Here is a 22,122-nt window from a genome sequence, read left to right as displayed (position 1 = left end):
CCTTATGGAGAAATAAGTTAATTTTATAATATATTTCACTTATCTACCTTGGATGCCACATTATGATTTTATTGTCGTTTTTATAAAGAATATTTGCTCCTATGAGAAGGTCGATTTGGAGAACGGAGAAATGAAATGTAATTTCAAAATAATGTGAAGTGAATGTGCATTTGGATTTGGCGTTCATTTGGAGGGATTGTGAATTTGAATTTGAGCCCTCAAAATCTATAAATGAGAGTGTTGGGCTTCTCATTTGGTATCAAATGAATTTGCATCGTTATGCTACCGAATTGGCGACTGAAAATCTGAGCTTCGAAGTGTGGCTTCCTAGCTAAGTCTCAGTTTCGTACTTGCAAGATAGTACCTAGCTGTGTCCATGTATTCCCAATGCTGTTGGTGAGTGAGTTGCAGATTGTGGAGTGTTCTATTTGGGATTGGAGTGTTTTCTGGTTGCTGGTCGCGGGACTGCTGAAAGTGTATTTTGCTCACACCTCTTGACCAGGCGATTCCATCATTTTGGGTACCGGCTCATCCTTCCTTCCTACCACTGGCGATGCATATTGTAAGTTTTTAGCATCTAATTTTGAGTGTGGATTTTTATATTGCAAATCAAACTTCCCAAGTTAGGCGTTGGGTTTTGTGAATGCATTGGGAAGCGTGCAAAATAAATATGGGTGTTTAATGGCTTTCCTTGGATTTGTTTTCATTGTAGCGGGTATAGCAATTATTTGGAACAGATTTTGGGTGAATTGGGCGAGTAATGAGAGAGTTATGAGCGTTTTAGGGAATCCATAGGCTGCTAGTTTTGCAATTCCAGCCTGCAGATTTTGATGTTAGCAAAAATTTCATGTTCTTATTTGGATATTCAGCATTACTCTCTTCTCACATAATCTTGATTATTGTAAGGTTAAGTAGTAGTACTACTAACCAATTCTGGTTTGTAACTCTCACCCCGCTGAAAAGTGGAAGAGGCTAGCTTGCCGCCTATTTTCAAGTAAATTGTAATTCAGTCCTCCCACTGCATAAGTGGTCGAGTGATGTCTGAGTGTAATGGTCCTCCCGATGCATAAGCGGTTGAGTTGAGATTGTTTTGTAATTTTAGTCCTCCCGCTGAAATATTGCGGTTGAGTGATTTGTGCCTTTGTATGTTTCTCTTGGCTGGTTCACCGCCAAGTTTCTTGCATTCCCGCTGGATAAGTGGAAGGGGCTAGCTTCCCACCCAAGCATTGTATTGTTTCCAATTATTTGAAGCTAACGATCCCCTCAACACCATATGCTCTCACCTTCCCACATTGGGCACTTGGTGAACAGAAAGTGGAAGGGTTGCATTTTCCAGCAAGTTTTCAGTTTATGCTTTCTAACCTTAACGAGTTATCTGTTTGTGGATGATTATTATTGGCCTAAAAAACAAAAAAAATAACTGGGATATTACAACATTCATGGCCTTTCCCCCATGGGGCCTTGCATTTGAAACATAACCCTTTCTCCATGAGTTCCTCTCTCTCCTTACATCAGTGATTCAAACTCCAAGGTTTCTTGCAAAAGCGGCAGGGCCTCTCCCGATGGTCCCTCTGGGGTCCCTCATTCCTATGCGGTGTTTTGGCTAAGATGTTCTTGGGAGCACTAAATTCAACCATCATAGTTTTCTTAATGGCCTCTACTAAATTCTGTGGTTCCAAGGGTTTTACAAAAAATTTAAGAGCCTTTCAAGCCTTCTAGAAACATGTAAGTAAGCCTTCTCTGGGATAGGTCGAGGACCATTACTGATAGGTTTTGGAATTGGTCGATATAGTCTTCAATGGTTCCTGATTGCTTAAGGTGTGTTAACTCTTGGAAGTACCATTCTGAGTCTTTCTAGTCAAACCAGCTGATGAGTTTTTGGGTAAACTCATTATAGGTGGAGACATTTTTGTGACGTAGGGTAATGAGACTGTTATGCCACCAATTATGGGCTGCTCCGGTTAAATGGAGTATGGCAAATTTTATAGCATCTCCTTTAGTCATGGGGCTGTATGAAAGGTATGTATCTAGTTTTTGGACCCAAGCTTGGGCAATATCCTTTCCTAACCCATCAAAGCATGGTAGGGACATTTTGTTAACTTTAGCTTTGAGGTCTTTACCCATAGGCTTTCTCCTTCTACCTTCATTAGTCTTGGACTCACAGAAATCCTTGAAGGAAACCACCCTCTAAACTTATGGCTCTAATCTAGCATAAATTTGGGCGATTTCTTCCACCCCAAGTGTGGCTTGCTCTTCTTCATCTCCCACATGTTCTTCTCCAGGAAGAAATTCGGGAATTGTTTATCTAGAACTTTGAGGAGATCGTTCGTTATCGGCATGATTAGAGTGTGTCTCTCTTCTAGGGTTTGGAATATCTCTATTGTTGCTATTTGTACTTTGGAGGATTAATTGGCTCATTCTTTCGAATTTCTCATTGGTTTGCTCCATGAATGTTTGAAGTTGTTTGGCTAATTGATCGGCCATTGCTTTCGTGCCTTTCTTTCTCTGATATGTGATCATAAACTAATACTCATTTCCACAGGTTGGCAAGATTATGCTCTCATACCACTGTAATGTCCCTACTAGTTAGAGATCACCTATCCTGCAAAACAGACTATTAGAATGCAACAAATATATATGTAAATAATCTAATTTGCAATTAAACTTCAATTACTTAATTAAAACTAATCTCAATTCTTAAAAAAGGATACGAGTGCAGTACTAGGACATGTCCTTAGGCAGTTGTAATGCTTGCCTTCTTGAAACCCATCTGGGTTCCTTGGATGATGCATCTTATCATCCAAGTCTACCAGAGAGGACCAGTCAGATCCGTCTCTTCTTGGGTGAGCTTTTGACACCCATGCCATAACATATATGCATATAAATACTCAGTATATACTGCCTACCAGGGATTATAATAATCCCTGAATTAAACTAAGGGAATTTCCTCCCAATAGCCTCCATCATATAGCCACATTATTCATATAACATTCTACAATTCATTATCATTTTTTTATCCATAATTTATGCCTACATTTACATATTCTTTAATTCCCATTATTGATCCTATATACATATAAATATTTTGCACACATACCTATATTCATTGCTACATACACATGAGATAATATCACTATCCTACTATAGCTTTGTTACAGGCATTGGTATATTATTATGTATGACAGAATATTCAGTAATATATCTGTGTGTGTGGCACACAGGTCCACACACATATATACCCCCGTGGCCAGTAAATACCGCTTACCTATTCGCAGTCCGCAGCCCACAGCCGCAGTTCACAGTCCGCAGTTGTAGTTTGCAGTCCTCCTGTCTTTGTTACTTCGGTCCACTCCCTTGCCATGGTCGCCTACCTTATACCTCGTGGAGGGGAAGGGTTGCGTCCCTCCACGGGTCCCTTCCGCGGGAAGGGGTGTGACGGTGGTCGCAGCCCAGGCTGCACCTACCGTCCCACCACTTCCTGCAGGGGGGTGTAACCGGGATGTATTCGCAATCCCTTATAACATCATAATTGCATTTACTTAACATTATGCACTTAACAATACATTTCTTCATTATTAAATATATTAAATACATTAACATGGTTTAATCAATTATTTATAATAACCTTATTTAATATATTAACAATATTTAATGATTTATTTCTTTTAACATTATTTTAATAATTGCTCCTTCATATTATATATTTCTACTGGACCCCATAATATATGCTATTATTATTATTGGTGTGTTTAGTAAAATGTACATTAGGTGATACACTAGGGATCATCACACAAGCCTTGAGGAAAAGACTGAAAATTCTGTCCCAGACTGGTAAAACAGTGACATACTGAGTTCCAATGGGGTGTATGCAAGGTGGGACCCCCAAAGGCTTAATGAATGTAGAGAGGGGTGTGGAATGGAGTCACAAACAATGTTCCAATGATTGTCAAACCAAAGTGACAAAGCAAATATGAAGAGTTTTGACTGTCCTCTTGTGTGTGTTGACTGTCCTAACTTGACAGTGAAGTGAATATGTACAGTTTGGTCTAAGAATTGAGTAGATGTGGATGTGTGAAGTCTATAGAAGGATTAAGAAGTTCCTTGTAGGCCTTTTGCAATGTTTCAAGGCCCTATGGAGTGAGAACACCCAAAGAATGTGCGACTGTCCCTTTACCTATGACTGTCCTAAAGCATCTATTGGCTGTCCTAGAAATCAGTGTGTTGGTTGTGAGTGGTCAATAACCTTGTTGGGTGGTTGGGAAGGTAGAGAGTCTTGTTTAGGAATGTGTTGAAACCTTTGAAGGGATGTCCGGGGGTATTTGGGTTGTGAGAATCCATTGCATGATAAAAGTGGGGATTGGAACTTTGACAAAGCATTGATGTTGAGTAAGAGACTATAAGGGTGAGAGTAGTGATTAAGTGTTGGAAAGTTGAGATTTGGGGTTTGGATATGTTGTTTGGCCCTAGTTGAGTATGTGTCAAGGATTGGAGATGTGTTGCGGAGCATGGGTGTGTTGTTGGGATATGGAAGCCTGGTGAGTAACTAGTGAACCTATGAGGTTTTAGAGGGTTATCACCTAATTGGATAGGTGAGTTGGGAGAAAGATATCCCTTATTGGTTGAGTTTGTTGGATGCTCTGCATCACCTAGGCATAGCGAACCATTCTTTTGCAGCCACATTTCTGTAATAGCCCTTTTTGGAATTGAACTCGCACTCTGACAGTATAAAATGGCGCCAAAAGCTTGGACAGATGGTGAATGGCACCCAATGGCATTAAGAGTGGGGTTTTGTCCCACTAGAGTGGCAGCGTAGGACAAACCCCTCGTGGACACATGGTTACCCGATCGTGGGTGGGTCCTAGCCCTAGGTACATGCTCAACAAGAATCCGCACCACCACAATGTTGGCATTGAGGTTATCATTGATGTCAACATATGTGTGTGCAAGGCTGAGTTGATGAAGTTGCAGAGAGACTTACAGGATACCCTCTGGATGAAGATATAGCTGGCATGCAGAGTTAGTTGATGTAAACAATGGAGATGCTGCAATGGACAAAGATGTAGAGATGATAAGTGCCATAAATGCCATGAGCAGCTTGAAGAAGAATGTGCAAGTGATAGCTCCACACTCATTGGAATGCAGAGACATGCAGGACACCCACTGGATGGAGAGGTAGAGAGATGCAAAGGCATGAAGAGACATCAGGATGGCAAGTTCAGTGATGTAGCAATGATGAACATCCCAAAGGAAGATCAGAGTAGCTGATATAGTGTTGTATCTAGGTAGCAGAGTTGTGCAGGTTAAATCAGTAAATCAGTATACATGGAAGTTGATAAAGGTGGATAGAGGACCAAGGGCATAAGTACTACTGCAGCATCATATAACATGCCATGTTATAGGCACAAGGAGATACAAAAGGCAAGCCTGGAATGTTCTAAGAGGACAAGTAATTGGATGAAGAAGACAAAGGGCAATGCAGTGGTGAAGGCATCAAGCAAACCGGTTTGAATTAGGAAAGGTGTAACTGCAGATGTCAATAACACGCAACTAAGTTGTCAATAATATGCAGGTCATCGCTATCGCTATGACCAAAGGGTTGTTGTGTACTATGACAGGAAGTGTCAATAACACGATGGTTATGTGTCTGCAAGTGTCAATAACACGATGGTTATGTGACCGGGGTGTCAATAATATGATTGGTTGGTCGCACTGGTCTCGCGGCAGAGGATGTCAATAATGTGCGGGTTATGTGATCCTTGCTATCCGGCAACATGTGCGGTTGAAGTTGTATGACCCTGCAGGATAACAATTATGTGGTGCACATAATGTTTCCTCTTATCCCGCAGCATGTTGGTCTAGTGTTGAATGCCTTGTGAGACAACTTAAGTTTGGTAAGCAAAGTGTTCCCTCTTATCCCACGATGTCAAAAGAGACCAATAAACATCGCGAAGGACAAGAAAAACAAAGGGAAGTGAAGGGTTTTCTTATCCCACGTAACCAAGATGGGATGTGAAGAAGCCCGTGAGATAAGGAAAAGTGAAGTAAGCATTGGAGAGTCTGCTTATCCTATGTGACATAGTAGGGATGAGAAGAGACTCGTAGGATAAGAAAAAGCGAAGACAACAGAAACAAAGGCTTATCCCGCGTGAGTTAAGAGGCTGTCAAAATGTTGTGCAGGCTAACAAAAGCAAAGGCACACCACACAAAGATAATGAAGGCTTATCCTGCGTAGGCTTATCCCGCACGGGTAACTTGGACATGTAGATGGTCTTGCGGGGCAAGAAGATAGTGGCCCTCAAAATGCAGAGACCCATGTGACGGTCAACCAAGTTTGACCATATGACCTGGATGACGATTAAGAAGACTTTTGATGCCATGAATGCCTGTCGATAGACTCTAAGGTCCACTTGGGCGATTGACCAGGATTGACCAGGATTGACCAAGTGACTTGGACGCTAAATGAGAAGATGTATGCATGCCGATAGGCAAAATGATCTACGTGGTGATTGACCGAGCTTGACCAGAAGTTTTGGATGCCGAAGATGAAGACATGTGGCTCCCAAGTGGTCAAGAATGAAATCCAATATGCAAAAGTCGGTGCTTGCAGAGATTTTAATGGGGTGGTTGTCGATCTCCTCAGGGTAGGTCGACAGAGGATGAAGAATGCATTTATGGTGACCGTGTTGCAGACAAGTGTAGGGCTCGAGGAAATCGACAAAGGCAAAATCAAATCTGCTAGGCAGATTGAGGTTCGGTACAACGAACATCCAGGAAACCAGAGAAGAGTTATTTAATGCAGATGTTCAATTTAGGAAATCAAAACCAATTTGCTACAAAACAAATCTTAGAGAGACAATGAATTATTTTTAAATTGCAGATTTAGAGGGAAATCTTGTAGATACAGAGCTGACCGAATGAATAGGCATTTGATGAGATTTAACAACGGTAGTTGAGGCAGCTGAGATGGGAGAGCTGTGTGGGAAAATGGCATAGCAGGCATAGCAGATACACAGATGACCGTGCAGAGAAAGGATAGCTATGAGGCAGCTGAGTTGGCAGAACTATGAGGACAAGTGGCAGAATTGACAAAGAGTGGTTGAACTATGTTCTGGCTGAGGTGTATGATTGTCATGACCCCTCCTTGTGTCATGTCCCCTCTCTGATCATTATATATATAAAACCTAAATGAAATAATTATTACTAATTAATATAATATTTATTAATGAATGATTAATTGAAATTATTAAATACTTGTTTATTAGTTAATATTATTATTTAATTAATATTCATTAATGATAATATTCCGAAGATAGATATTTATGTATTATTCATAACTAACAAAACCATGGCCACAGTGGCACTAATTTGGAAGAAGTCGATGTCAACTAAGTAGGACTGATTCTATAAAGAAGCTACGTAATTATCAGAGTAAGTGATCAAAGAAAATTCAGAGATTATGTTTCCTAAATAATCAGTTCTGGAATGACGATCATATTATGAGGCCCATACACAAAACATCAATATCCATGCAGCGATTGGTTTAAATTTATCTAAGCAATTCATGGTCCAAGATTACAACAAGTTATAATAAAACCACAATATCGATTGCCATACCAAATATAAATAATAAGGAATTGTTTTATAAGTTAGCGATTTGTTAAAGGAAGTATAATGAGAATACAGTAGACATGGGCAAAACTCATTCACAAGAAGGACCTGGACAGAAGAATTCAAGTGGTAAGTGTATAACTTGGTCAAAACATAAACCGTAAATATTTTGAAGTGGTGCGATCTATATCAAACAAAATGATTAATGTGTTTCAAATGGAATGGTGGCTATTAAGTAATGTCTCTTCTCAAAGAGATCTCTTTTTAATAAGACGTGTCTCTTAAAAGATAAATGAGACACATATTAATAGAGTTTGGAATTAGAAATAAAGGGGGGATAGGGAGGAGAAGAAAAGGAGACGCTGCAAACAGACAAGGAGGGAAGGGGATCGTGGAGGGTCATAGCCCTTCACGAGGCTTTAAAGGGAAGCAGCCACCGCAAGGGAAGGGGAGAGGAGATAACATGGGAGAGCAGTCAGGAGCAGACTTCGTGACCAGCAGGTAAGAGGTAAGGTATAATATATTATAAATTAATATATTAGTGTGAATTAATATATGGTAATAGTAACTAATGTATATTTCATTGAGTATTAATTAAGTATGATAATTAATAGATGTTAATGTTAATTAATATATGTTTCATTGCGCATTAATTAAGGATGATAATTAATATGTTAATATTAATTAAAGTACATTTCATTGAGCAGTAGTAAGAATATATTAAGGCTAAAACATGTGGGCATTAAGGAATACAATTAATTAATATACTAATCTGCTCATAGGGAATGATTAAGGAATATAGATGTTATCAAGGAAGGTGTAATGCATATGTCAACAATGATAGGGTATATTTAATATGAATATATGTTAAAGAATACATTAGGAATACATGTTAACATAAAATGTAGATTAGGAAATAAAATAGTGCTAAATCATCAAAGTGCATTATAAATACAAATGTAAACACATGTTGGAGGCTATAGGGAGGAAACTCCCTTAGTCTAAGCAAGGGATTATGAAATCCCTAGGGCAGTATATATACTGATTATTGATATGCATATGTAGGGCTTGGTTGATTAAGTTCAACCGAGAGGAGTTGGATTTGGCCGGTCCGCTCCGAGGAGTTGGGTGATGGGATGCATCACCCAAGGCAAGGAATGACACGTGTAGGATTTGAGAAATACAAATCCACAGAACCCAAAGAAACCTGCATGCAAGAAACCTGTCACAGAGAAAGAGAGAGAACGAAAAACAAGGGTTTTGGCTCTGACAAAGTGAAAAGATTTATTATCAGAGAAAAATGAATCAAGAAGTTACAATAATACAAGAGATCAATCCTTATAAAGGAGATCAACACTGAAAGGAAAACCTAACCCTAAGGTGAGAGCATTTAATAATTAAATATTAATTATTAAATGACTAATATATGCATAAAGTGAAATCTTAAGAGGAGAGTAAAGGTAATTAATTACTTTACTCTAACACCCCCCCTTAAGATGAGCTACAATGCAGCTACAAACAATGCAGAAGAAAGCAAAGGAACTACAATGCAATAGAGGGTCCCGGCAACAAGGCCTGATCAGGTACTCGAATACAAGAAAATCTCTATAAAGCGGAGTAAAGGAGAAAACCCAATGGGAAAAAACTCCTCTCCAAAAAGAGATAAAGAATCATGCTGAAAAGAAAACATGAAGGAAGGAAGGCCTCACTGAGACCCCCCAAGGACAACTTCCTTCACCCCAAGCATGGAGCGCAACTGAAGATAGTGCGGAGATGCCAAAGGTTTAGTGAAGATGTCTGCAACCTGCTCCTTTGTAGGAATGTACTCCAAGATGAGAGAGCCATCCTCAATCAACTGCCTGATGAAGTGCGTGTGGATTTCAATGTGCTTTGACCGCTGATGCTCCACTGGGTTGCGAGAAATGTGAATGGCACTCTGATTGTCACACCTCTGTCATCAACTGCCGAAGCCATAAAACCTCCTGACTGGCTAACACTGCTGCATGGTACTCAGCCTCTGTAGATGATAATGCAATAGCAGACTGCTTCTTGCAAGACCATGTAATAGGACCAGAACCAAGGCAAAAAACAAAGCCAGAAGTAGACTTCCGATCATTGACATCACCAGCCCAATCGGAGTCAGTGAAGCTAATGATGTGAGGGGATCCTGAAGTGTAGTGAATGCCATAATGAGTGGTGCCCCAAATGTACCTCAAAATACGTTTGGCTGCTTGCCAATGGCTCTCATGAGGATCATGGGAGAACCGAGAGACAAGGCCAACCGCAAAGGAAAGATCAGGACGAGAATGTGTCAGGTACAACAAACTGCCAACCAACTACCTGTATAAAGTGGGGTCTACTGAAAGAGTAGAGCAAGTGGAAGACAAAACAACACCTGACTGAAATGGAGTGGGGGCAGACTTGCAATCAAGCATGCCAAATCGCTGAAGCATATCAAGAGCATACTTCTCCTAAAATATGGAAATCCCATCCGAAGACTGAATAACCTGTAGACCCAGAAAGAAGTGCAAGAGACCAAGATCTGTCATCTCAAACTGCTCCATCAAAGCTCTCTGAACATGCTGAATCATGGAGGATGAGCTACCTGTAAGGATGAGATCATCTACATATAGCACAAGAATCAAAAGATCACCCTCCTGACGCTGAATATACACTATGTGATCGGAATGACAGCGTGTGAAGTGAGAGGAAAGCAAGAAAGAGTCCATCTTCTCATACCAAGCCCTAGGGGCTTGTTTGAGACCATACAATGAACGTCGAAGTCTGCAAACCAAAGAAGTGTCCTGCACAAATCCCTGAGGCTGCTCCATATAGATCTCCTCATGTAGGTCTTCATGCAAGAAGGCACTCTTCACATCTATCTGAAACATTGTCCATCCCAGTGAAGCTGCAAGTGAAAGTACCAAGTGTATAGAATTCATCTTGGCGACAGGAGCAAAGGTCTCAGAGTAGTCAATACCCTCTACCTGAGAAAACCCCTTCGCAACAAGACGTGCCTTATACTTATCAATAGAACCATCTACAGCATACTTGGTACGATACACCCACCTGCACCGAACCAACTTTCTTCCCTTAGGAAGAGGACAAAGATCCCAAGTATGATTCTTCATCAAAGAAGAATACTCCTCATCCATGGCCCTATCCCACTCAAAGTGTCCTGTCGCCTCTGAAAACTTTTGAGGATCATCTGAAATGGCATGACTCAAAAGACTAGAACCAGATGTCTGAGTACGAGTGCGACAAGTATCTGAAGGATCACCTGCCAAAGAACCAGCTGCATCAACAGTGACACGGGCCCACCTCGGCAAAGACGGAGCAGCTGGTGGTGGTGGAGATGGTGGATCATCATCTACATCATCCTCAAGAGATAAGTAATCCTCAAGAGATGAAGAGGAAGGAGTAGGCAATGAGGGAGAAGCTGGTGATGGAGAATCCATCTGAGGATAGCGCTCATCAAACTGGACATCCCGCCGAAACAGGACCTCTCTAGAATCAGGATCAAACAACCTATATGCCTTAACATCCTCACAGTAGCCAACAAATATGAGTGGTCGGCTCTTCCTCTCCATGGCTTTCCGCTGAGCATCAAGAATAAATGCCCAAGCCTCACTACCAAAAACTCGGAATGTAGAAACATCAGGCTTGACATGGGTCCAAGCCTCCTCAAGAGTCATATGTCGCAATGCCTTATGAGGCATCCGATTCTGAATATAATTGGCACAATTGACTGCCTCAGCCCAAAATGAAGAACTCATAGCTCATGATTGTATCATACAATTTGCCATCTCCCGTAAGGTTCTGTTCTTTCTCTCAGCAACACCATTCTGCTGAGGGGTGTAAGGAACTGTAAACTGATGCTGTAAACCATGCTCAGTGCAAAAATCTCTGAAAGCCTGATTAACATACTCCCCCCCATTATCTGTGTGTATCCTCCTGATAGAAAGTCCAGATTGCTTCTCCACAAATGTCTTAAAAATCCTGAATGAGTCAAAGACATCAGACTTGTACTTAAGAAAGTACACCCATGTACGTCTGGAGAAGTCATCAATAAAAGTGAGCACATAACGGGCCCCTGAAAAAGGAGTCGGAAAGGACATAAGATCACTGTGTACCAACTCTAGGGCTGCCCGAGCACGAGAGGCTCAACCCTTAGGAAAAGGATCTCGATGATGTTTGCCAAGGACACAACCACGACATACACCATCAGTACAAGAAATCTGTGGAAGCCCAATCACAAGTGCCTGTGTACTCATCTGCTGTAGATATCTATAATTGACATGGCCAAAACGCTCATGCCAAAGCCTGCTCATTGAATCTGCATGTGCTATAAGAGAGGAACCAACAGTGTCTGAACTCTCAAAGCCATCAAAGCTATATAAGTGAGATGCAGAATCCACACTCCCAGTAGCCACAACCAAGTCAGGATCATGAAGATCTCGAATAACCACATCATGAGGTGAGAACTCAACTATCTTACCAGAGCCAGAGTGGCAAATCTGATGAACGGATAGAAGGTTTGTCGAAATGTCAGGAACCAAAAGCACATCTTGTAGACAACCACCATCCAATGAAACAGTACCGGAACCCTGAACGGAAAGTTGTGCTGAGTCACCAACTGCAATATGTCTAGTGCCGGTAGGGGCAAGAGCGGTGACCAAATCCTCTGTGTGTGTCATATGGTGAGAGGCACCAGAATCTAGAATCCAAGTGGATGTTGAGGACAATGCTCGTGCAGAAAGAGCATGACCTTTCCCTGTGGGCTGTGAAAGAGGCTGAGGTGCACTGATATTATGCTGCTGTATGGCTTCCTCCAAAGCCTCTAAACGTTTCCAACACCTAGAAACGGGATGTCCTTCCTTGCCACAAAAACTGCAAAGATCACCAGATTTCTTCTTAGTCTTGGAGGAAGACTCACCAAACTTTGAAGATTTGCCCTGTTTAGAATTGGACTGTGGTTTTGAATCAAACTTAGGTGGTGGCTTGGAAGGATTCTCACTAGCCTCTGAATCTTTCTTAGGCTTCGGTTTCTGCTTCTGTTTTCCTTTGAAGGACTGGGCTACCAATGCTTGGTTCTGTGAACCTGAAAGTGAATCCAATTGCTTAAGCTTAGCTTGCTCACAAGTCAGACGATCACAAAAGACCTCAAAAGAAGGCATGACATGTCGAGCACACAAGGCATCCATGGTGGAATAGAAGGTCGAAGAGAAGATCTGAAATGGACCCCGAAGCTTGGAGAGGATCAGGAAAATGCACTTTGTATCAGTCTTAGTCTTACCACAACCCTGCAAGATAGATCTTTGCTATTTGAACTTCATCAGAAAGTCCTCAATAGAGGGAAACGAATCAAGTACCAAGGAAGTTAACTCTGCCTCAAGCTGCAAAGCTCTGAACTCGTTGACAGTACCAAAAAGTCCATGAAAATTGGTCCAAATGGCTCGAGGAGTGAGACAACCTTCAAGATGAAACTGGAGACTGTCGGAAATGTGTAAAGCCATCAATCTCATAGCCTGATCCATATTGTTCCTGTGCTGCATAACCTCAAAGCACGTGTCAACTGAGGCTGAACCTCATCCAAACAGGACCATAACCCTCGAGACTGGAGAAGAGTCATCATGCGACCCTTCCAAGTGTGGTAATTATGCGGTGTGAGAGATTCAATAGGTCTGTCGGCCATCCTATGAACTGTGCCTCAACTGCTCTGAATTTTTTTTTAATTATTATTAAGTGGTCTTTCAGAACTAGACAGAAGATGCAGAAGGGGTTTGGTTGTTTTGTTTTGGTGTTTGTAGATTCTGGTTTTCTGATGTAAATAACAGAAAGCAAGAAAAAAACACCCCCCCACAATGCAAAAAACTAATCCCCAGTACGAACTGAAAGCCAGAAAATGATAGAAAGCAGTAACGGGTTGAGACAATTATGAGCACCTGAAGAATTTACTGATGAAACAGACTGCAGATCTGGAAAGAGCACAAAACCACCTTTCCAACGCCTATTCGCTTTCGAAAAACGGAGCAAAAATGAGCAAGTTATGCCCCTTGGAGTGCAAAAAGGCTCATCGGACTTTGACTGCAAAAAAATGCAATCAAACTAGAAAAATTTGAAAAAACTCCTGTACCATTAGAACGGGCTCGGAGTCGGCTTTCCAACGCCTATTCGTTTTCGAAAAACGGAGATCGGACACCTAATTTATGCCCGATTTTGTAAAACAGCTCCAAAAGGTCCAGTTGGGCCCTTATAGCCCTCAGGGGCTCAAAAAAAAATGGGCCCTGGTTCGCTGGGCGACCAGGGGCTGGCGCAAGGACTGGTGGTGTGGGGGTGGCGCGGGGGCGGCACCACTGGTGCTGGCGGAGGGCGGGAGGCGCGCGGGCAGCACAGGGAGCGGCAGGTCCGCTGGTCGGCGCGGCGGTGGCTGCCTGGCCGCGGCCGGTCGTTACCGCCGGCGGCGGTCGCTAGGCAGAGGCCGCCGGGCTACACACCAGCGGCGCGAGATTGAAATGGGCAGCACCCGAGTTTGTTAAAACTGTGCTGGTTTTTATAATTTTTTTTTTCTCGCCTCAAATTGCGTGCCCTGGGGCTGTACGGCCTTGGGGCAAAAAAATTTTGGCTTCTGGAGCAACTGTGTCCAAATCGGATGTATTTTATATGAAAATAGGGGTTTTTGGGCACTACAAGCTCAACGGTGAGGTCCGTTTGGGCTCAAAGTGCACCAAAAAAAAGTACCCCCTATTCCAAAATAAAAAACAGAAGACAAACACAGATCTGATGCAACCAAATCCTAGATCTCAAAATCTTTCAAAAGACTGAACAAGCTGCAGCAGATCTGGCTCTGATACCATGTAGGATTTGAGAAATACAAATCCACAGAACCCAAAGAAACCTGCATGCAAGAAACCTATCACAGAGAAAGAGAGAGAACGAAAAACAAGGGTTTTGGCTCTGACAAAGTGAAAAGATTTATTATCAGAGAAAAATGAATCAAGAAGTTACAATAATACAAGAGATCAATCCTTATAAAGGAGATCAACACCGAAAGGAAAACCTAACCCTAAGGTGAGAGCATTTAATAATTAAATATTAATTATTAAATGACTAATATATGCATAAAGTGAAATCTTAAGAGGAGAGTAAAGGTAATTAATTACTTTACTCTAACAACATGGTCTTCCTTGGAGGGCTTGGGTGTAAGAGGTTACATCCAAGACAGGAATCGAAATAACCTTCGATTTCCTAGAGGGCTTGGATGTAAGAAGACAGGAATCGAAATAACCTTCGATTTCCTGGAGGGCTTGGATGTAAGAAATTACATTCAAGATAGGAGTCGAATTCACCTTCGATTTCCTGGAGGGCTTGGAACCAAGATGGGTTCCAAGAAGGCGAACTTCACGGCCGCCTAAGGACATACTTTGTATGGCATTCGTATCCTTTTTTAGATTAAAATTATGATTATGTTAAGTATCTTAAAATTCGGTGGCAATTTAAATTACATATATATATTTATATGTCTGTTGCATTCTAATAATTTGTTTTTGCAGGATAGTGATCCCTAACTAGTAGGGACATTACAATGATGATGTGGTGCGTGGAACTGCCACAATGCCAACAGTGAAGGTTGAATCTAGTAGATCGACAGCTCATATTCAAAGCTGATGAAGAATACAGATTGGCGGGTCTTGGAACTTGAATTGCCAACTAGGAGAATGCAAACCGACTGTATGAACGATCTGTATGTTGTATAGAAACTTGTACACATCTGATGACATGATAACGAGGCAAACAAGTTTGTCTGATCTGTGATGTGTTATGATCTAGCTGACCTTATGGAGGTGATCGTAGATTACATAATGACTTGGTAAACCAATAGAAATATTATTGATGGAGTGATTGCTGCTGTATATAGAGAGTTGTGAACAGAGAAGGTGGTGTAGCAGCTGAGCTAAGAGGTGCAAAAGTACTGCAGGAATAGAGAGCAGCAAAGACAAAGAAATAGAGTGCAACAACAGAGACGAAGAGATAGAGAGCAGTAGATACCAGATCTGAGAGTGTAGAGCTAAGACAGAGTAGTTGTAGTGCAGAGGTAGAAGTGCATGCAAACCAGAGAGTAAGAGTGAGAGCAGCAGAGACCAAAGTGTGCAAAGCCAAGGAAGATAACACAGTGAGTTATACACACTGTGAGAGGCAAAGAAGAAAAATAGATCAGTGCTAAAGACAGAGTGTCGGGATCAGAGAATATGAGTTGTCGGGATCAGAGAATATGAGTAGAGGTAAACAAAGAGCAGAGAACAGAGATAAGAAGAGATCAGAAAGAGAGCAGATCAGTAAGGTGTTGCGAAACCTCATTTGCAACAAGGTATATAATTTGTATTTGTAATCTATACTTATTGTAATCTCTGAGTGGGTGCTTAGAGCTAGGGATTGGTACTCCTTGGGTTGGTGCCCTAAATGTTGTAATATGTTTTACTTGTGAGGCTAGATTGGAGCAGTAGTCTCTAGCAGCATTTCTCATCGAGGTTTTTCCCCACCTTGGGTTTTTCTCGTATGCACTTGTGTTATGGGTTGCCTCTTATGTGTGTGTGTTGATCTTTTTAATATCTCTGCTCATGGTATTGTGATTAAAGTTATTGTTGCTAAGATCTTTAGAAGGTAAAAGTTTTTATTGTTTACCACTAATTCATCCCCCTCTCAGTGGTCCATTGTGTTCCTTCACGCAGCATTTAGGCTAGAACATCACAACCCACCACGCTCCACGGGGTCGACCTCGAGACCTTGGCTTTGATACCAAACAAGGAACCCCTACGCCAAAAGCCCGGACTGATGGTGAATGTCACCCACTAGCGTTAAGAGTGGGGTTTCCATCCCATTAGAGCGCCAACATAGGCCAGCCCCCTCGTGGACGCATGATTGCCTAATCATGGGTGGGTCCTATCCCTAGGTACACGCTCAACAAGAATCCGCACCACCATAACATTTATACTAGAACATCACAACCCATCAAGCTCCGCAAGGATCGACCTCAAGACCTCAGCTCTGATGCCAAACAAGGCAACCACTACACCAAAAGCCCGAACTAATGGTGAATGGCACCCATTGGCGTTAAGAGTGGGGTTTTCATCCCACTAGAGTGCCAATGTAGGCCAACCCCCTCGTGGACACATGGTTACCCGATTGTGGGTGGGTCCTAGCCCTAAGTATACACTCAGTATGAATCCACACCACCATAGCATTTAGGTTGGAACATCACAGCCCACCACGCTCTGCAGGGCTTGACCTCGAGACCTCAGCTCTGATACCAAATAAGGCAACCACTATGCCAAAAACTCGGACTGATGGTGAATGGCACCCACTGGCATTAAGAGTGGGGTTTTGTCCCACCAGAGCGCCAACGTAGGCCATCCCCCTTGTGGACACATGGTTGCCTGATCGTGGGTGGGTCCTAGCCCTAGGTACATGCTCAATAGAAATCTGCACCACCGCAACATTTAGGCCAGAACATCACAGCCCATCACGCTCCATCAGGCTCAACCTCAGGACCTCGACTCTCATACCAAACAAGGCAACCACTATGCCAAAAGCTCGTACTAATGGTGAATGGTGCCCATTGGTGTTATGAGTGGGGTTTTCATCCCACTAGAGTGCTAGCGTAGGCCAGCCCCCTTGTGGACACATGGTCGCTTGATCATGGGTGGGTCCTAGCCCTAGGTACATGCTCAGTAGGAATCTACACCACTGCAGCATTTAGGCCAGAACATCATAGAAAGGGAGCCAAATCAAAATTTATTGTTGAACAGTTAACTACATACAACTAACTCATGACTACTGTTTAATTAGTTTTTACCCAGAAAAAACTTGTGTTCTTCAAAGGTTTTAGAAAATTCTTGTGTTAAGTTCAAATCTTCATCTGACCAAGTGCATAAAAATTTGTATTATGTACAAAAACAGTAGCATGTTTGTTTGTTGTTCAGATATTGAAATCTTCAAAAAATATTATATCATCTTTACTCAAAAACATTACACCATTACTTAGATTCGTTAATTATATAATGCATTCATACTCTAATGATGTTAAAATTCATCATATCATGGTTCCAACTACACATTTTTGTGACACGGATAAGTTAAATTCACATTTCTTTAGTGTGAAAATGGCATAAAATTGGGATGATTTTCCTTCTTTTTTGTGATAGTTAGAAGAAAATGCAAATCTTTCAAAAATATGGACAGTGAGGGAAAGCAAGACCACCTCAAGACCATGGTCAACTCTTGGGTGGTTGTTTGAAGAGAGAGCATCTAGTTGCAACTTCACACAATCCTCTGCCAAGAGCTGCAGCCAAAACCAATCTCAGGTTAATTTCTTGTGCATGTACATGCCAAGTATGTAAAATAAAAGAAAATCAATTAACAATTTTAAGAACCAGTTGTGATGATCCAAAGTTGAAACCTCTGGTTCAGGTTTTACTAAGGGCCCTGTTGCAGCTCTGTCGTTTCGTTCTATGCTGCAGATGGATGCACGAAATATTAAATAGTAAATATAAAGGAAATTGACCCTATTCAAAGAATTTTTTTCCATAAACACCATCACAAATGTAAAAGCATTATAAAAAAAAAGATGGCAAATTCTACCCGATTGCTATATGAGGTCTTTTAATGAAGTAGTTAAAGAAAAAATTTATGTAGAGAGCAATCATCCAAAACCACTCTTCCTTTTACTATAATTCCCTAAATATCAAATCTAGAGTTGAAGTCTCCTCAAACTTTATGACAATGGTGAGAACTTTTACTTAGCAAATTAAACTAAAAGTGGTTCGCAAGTGATATCTTATAATTCAAACAACTCGTATGATTTTATGATTGAACTTCGAAAATTTAAAAGATGCTTTAACAATTATTTTGCAAATACCCACCTTTCTTTAAGTACTAGGGACTTGCATAGAAAATAAGTATGAATAAAAGACAAAAATTGACAAAACATTTTTTACTTCGAAAAAAAATGTTCTTACCAAGTCCTCTAATGTAATCAAGAGATTATTTTGAATAAGAATGACACAAGGTAATAGGATACTCTTGACTCATAATCAACAACGGAACCATGCTTATGTGAATTAGCAGTAGAAACAAATTTATTCCATACCATGCTACTTGAATTTCCATTCAAATGCTAGTGGAATTCTTCACAATTTAGACTTAGAATATACAATCAAGATGGAAATATATCCAGAAATAGCCAACACAATAGAGAGAAATAGATTTTTTATCAGAAAAACCTCAAGAAAAGGATGTTGGAAATGTTGTCATTGATGTCAAAATGTGTTTTGTTCAAGAAGGGAGATTGTTTGAAATGTGGTCATTGATGTCAAAGTAAGATTGTTGGAAATATTGTCATTGATGACAAAGGCTGTTGATGTCAAAGTTTGGGATATTGTTGGTTATTCTTTTGAAAGAGGTAATTGAAGGCTAACTCGTGAAATGCTATTATTATGATTTAATTTTGTAGGGCTCACCTATATGTTTTAAACTTTTACGTAATTAATTTTGGCACCCAAGGGGTATAAAAAGGTGAAGCGTGTTTGTAAGTAATGGGTGAGAAAATGTTTTATCATTCGAATATAGAGCAGATCTTGCTGGTGTTGAAGGTGTTGTTCTACTTCTCTAACCTTTGGGTGTGCCCTTGGATGAGATGACAGATGGGAAATGGTAATCATACAATGCCAAAAATGGAGACATTTTGGAAGAACCATGGAAAGAAGTATTCTACCACCATTCTACTGATGGCAATCATTGCATCCACCTCTTTTGTTCATCTAAAGCAAAACAACACAGATAAACCTTCAAGCACTTGGCCACCTCAATTTGTCCATTGAATTGGAGATGATAGGACAAAGTCCAAGCAAGTCGAGTACCAATAGAATAAATCCATCCAAAAGTTAAATCACGCTCATTTATTATGATTTTTGGAATCCCATGCAACTTCTAAATGGTGTGCAAAAAAGTTGTTTCAACAATGCTTGCTACAAATGGGTGTGGCAAAGCTCAAACAAATAGATATTTAGTAAGTCAAACCACAACAATCAAGATGACATTTTGTGAAATTCAAGGAAACTTCCTCCCACCTCTGATTTGGAATAGATAAAAGTTGCAGAAGACCCAGAGTCGTAATTGTCTCCCACTTGTTTCATTTGCATACCATGCATTTTGTCACAATTTCTAGACATCCCCTTAGAGCCCTTTCCAAAAAAAGTCATGCTTGATTCTACTTGATGCTATGATAAGTCTTCAAGAAGCCTGAATACCCACGTGCTGGAGAAGTATGGAGCTCCACTAGAACCTTAAGCTTAAGGGTTGAGTTCTTTAATAGGTACAACCTATTCATAGAGCATCTCCATTCCACAAAAAATTGACTAACACACTTGAATCATGTGTGCTTTCAGCTAACTCAAACAGTTTAGCGATCAGTTCAAGACAAGACTACTAAGAACCAAATTAATAAAGGATATACATCAATGATTAAGGCATTAATCACTATGAAGCTCCTCTTTTTCCAATACCTATTCTATGCAATCTCAACCTACTATCAACCATCTTATTAGTTCTCAATCTATCATGCCTTAAACCTATCAGTTCAATTCCCCTGGAGCGCCCCCTAATATTTGTCTTTTTCTGCAGCTGCCAGCTACTGAAACCAATTAAATCTTCAGTTAAGTATATTACTGCGTCTTATCCAATTAAGTGTAGGCCTAACTCTACCAAGGTGAGGCAGGCAGATGAGAGAAACAACTGAAGGGCATTGGACTCAATGTGGGTGAGCACACATACCTGCCATCAGCTTTGTGCTGCATTACAATCTTCATCGTCAATGCCCTTTTATGATTGACAGGCCTCAGACGAGCCTTTCTAAATTGTGTTACATTTGTCGACTTCTTAAACTGCTCTGCAACTTGCTCGGATGACAGAATGCAGCATGTGGGGCAATTCACCGAACTGCAAATTGAATGCCGCAGCATATCAATAAGCAAAACATCAATATTCAAATTGTGATGGAATAGCTGGTAAGACACATCGTTACCCTACCCTTGGGCTTATACCTCAAGAGGTGCATGCTTGACGAGTTCATGGTCATCACCTTTCCACGTATTTCCTTCGGCCACACCGCTGGCCAAATGGTTTCGAGGTCGAGAGCTTTTCAATTTTGCTTTAAGACTTCTCCCCCTTAATTCTTTTGTGGGGTACATTACCTCAAAGGTCTCATGCAGCTGCTTATGTCTTAAAAACACTCTCCTTTAATTTTCTTACGGTGCGCGTTACTTGCTGGTTTCATGCGGCGACTTGAGAAGGAGGTAACAGAGAAAGAGGTTACAGTATTTGCATTCAAAGGTCCGATGGATGTCTTCATTTTATACTAGCATTTGTATCTATAGGAGGTTCAAAAGAGAGAAAATTGTAAGTGATGGCATCTCATTAGTAGAATTTGGACAGATCTATGCAATAATGTTTGGTGGGTCTCTTAATCTGTTAATACTCTTTTGTGATTGACTTGCAATGTGGGTACTCTAAATTTTATTCATTGAAAAAAAAAAATGTGAAGTTGATTTCTTTGTTGTTGTGATTAGTTTGAGTTTGTGACTTGTGACTACAAAATTACATCTTTTTTTCTTGTTTGGTTAAATTACAAGATTGTGGGTTGTGATTATAGAATTGTGTTTTTTTTTTCTTTGGGTATATTATAAGATTCTTGAATATTGTTCGCTGAAAATTGTCTTCTTTTTTTGCTTTCACAATGATGTGAGAAGGATAAAGCACTTGGCAGATAAGTAGAGAAAGGGTTATAAACTATTGGACTTACAAATTAGAGGGAGACAACCATAATGTGGAGCAAGAGCACCAGGTATCCTCTTTACAATGTGATTGTTTGGATGGATGCAAGAACCTATGTAATTATACTACCCACCTTATCAATTGAAGTTTATGGAATTTATTTCTTCATTTTAACTTCTTAGGAATGGTTTTCTATTTTTTTAACTCACAAAATTGTGACACTCACCCACAGTCGAATATTGTGACAAGCTTAAATCACCACAGCTTAGATGGATGCTCATACCACCTCTCAAGATGCCCATGTTAGCACCATCCCCTTATTGTCCTTATTTGAATAAAGGCTATAAAGGGTCACCATATTGCCATCTTGTCATGTCAGGTGAACTCCACGCCAGGTGAGTCCCTTCTCAACTTAATTATTAGTATTTTTCTTTCCTCTACCCCTTTAGAGTGAGGGATGTGACATTTTCCTTTTACAAATTGAAGTGTATTCTCATTGTACTCTTCATGTCTATCTCACATATGAATCCATGACACATAAAGAATATCTTTAAATACCAAGGCATAACAACTTGTTATAGTAATATGTACAAACTTGATTCATAATGGCTATTAGGAAGGGGCAAAATGTTAAATTTAGAATTTGGATGATTTTTAGGTTTATTCCTATATGTTGCATTATTGATC

The 22,122-nt window shown here is 40.6% G+C and overlaps 1 protein-coding gene across 1 annotated transcript in view; it reads right to left on the bottom strand.

The window, feature by feature from the left end:
* LOC131050940 (uncharacterized) overlaps positions 1–21,063 on the bottom strand; it is a 99,569-nt gene extending 78,506 nt beyond the window's left edge. The window contains exons 1-4 of the mRNA XM_057985259.2: positions 20,706–21,063; positions 20,437–20,601; positions 18,065–18,119; positions 17,867–17,947 (exon numbers count right to left, since the gene is read on the bottom strand). Coding sequence (XP_057841242.2) covers positions 17,867–17,947; positions 18,065–18,119; positions 20,437–20,601; positions 20,706–20,740 — 336 coding nt within the window. The 5' untranslated portion in view covers positions 20,741–21,063. The remainder of the gene's footprint in view (positions 1–17,866; positions 17,948–18,064; positions 18,120–20,436; positions 20,602–20,705) is intronic.
* Between the last annotated feature and the right edge of the window lie 1,059 nt (positions 21,064–22,122).

This window comes from Cryptomeria japonica, chromosome 2 (genome assembly GCF_030272615.1).
Source record: "Cryptomeria japonica chromosome 2, Sugi_1.0, whole genome shotgun sequence".
Classification (NCBI taxonomy): Eukaryota; Viridiplantae; Streptophyta; class Pinopsida; order Cupressales; family Cupressaceae; genus Cryptomeria; species Cryptomeria japonica.
This window is presented reverse-complemented; position numbering and strand designations above follow the sequence as displayed.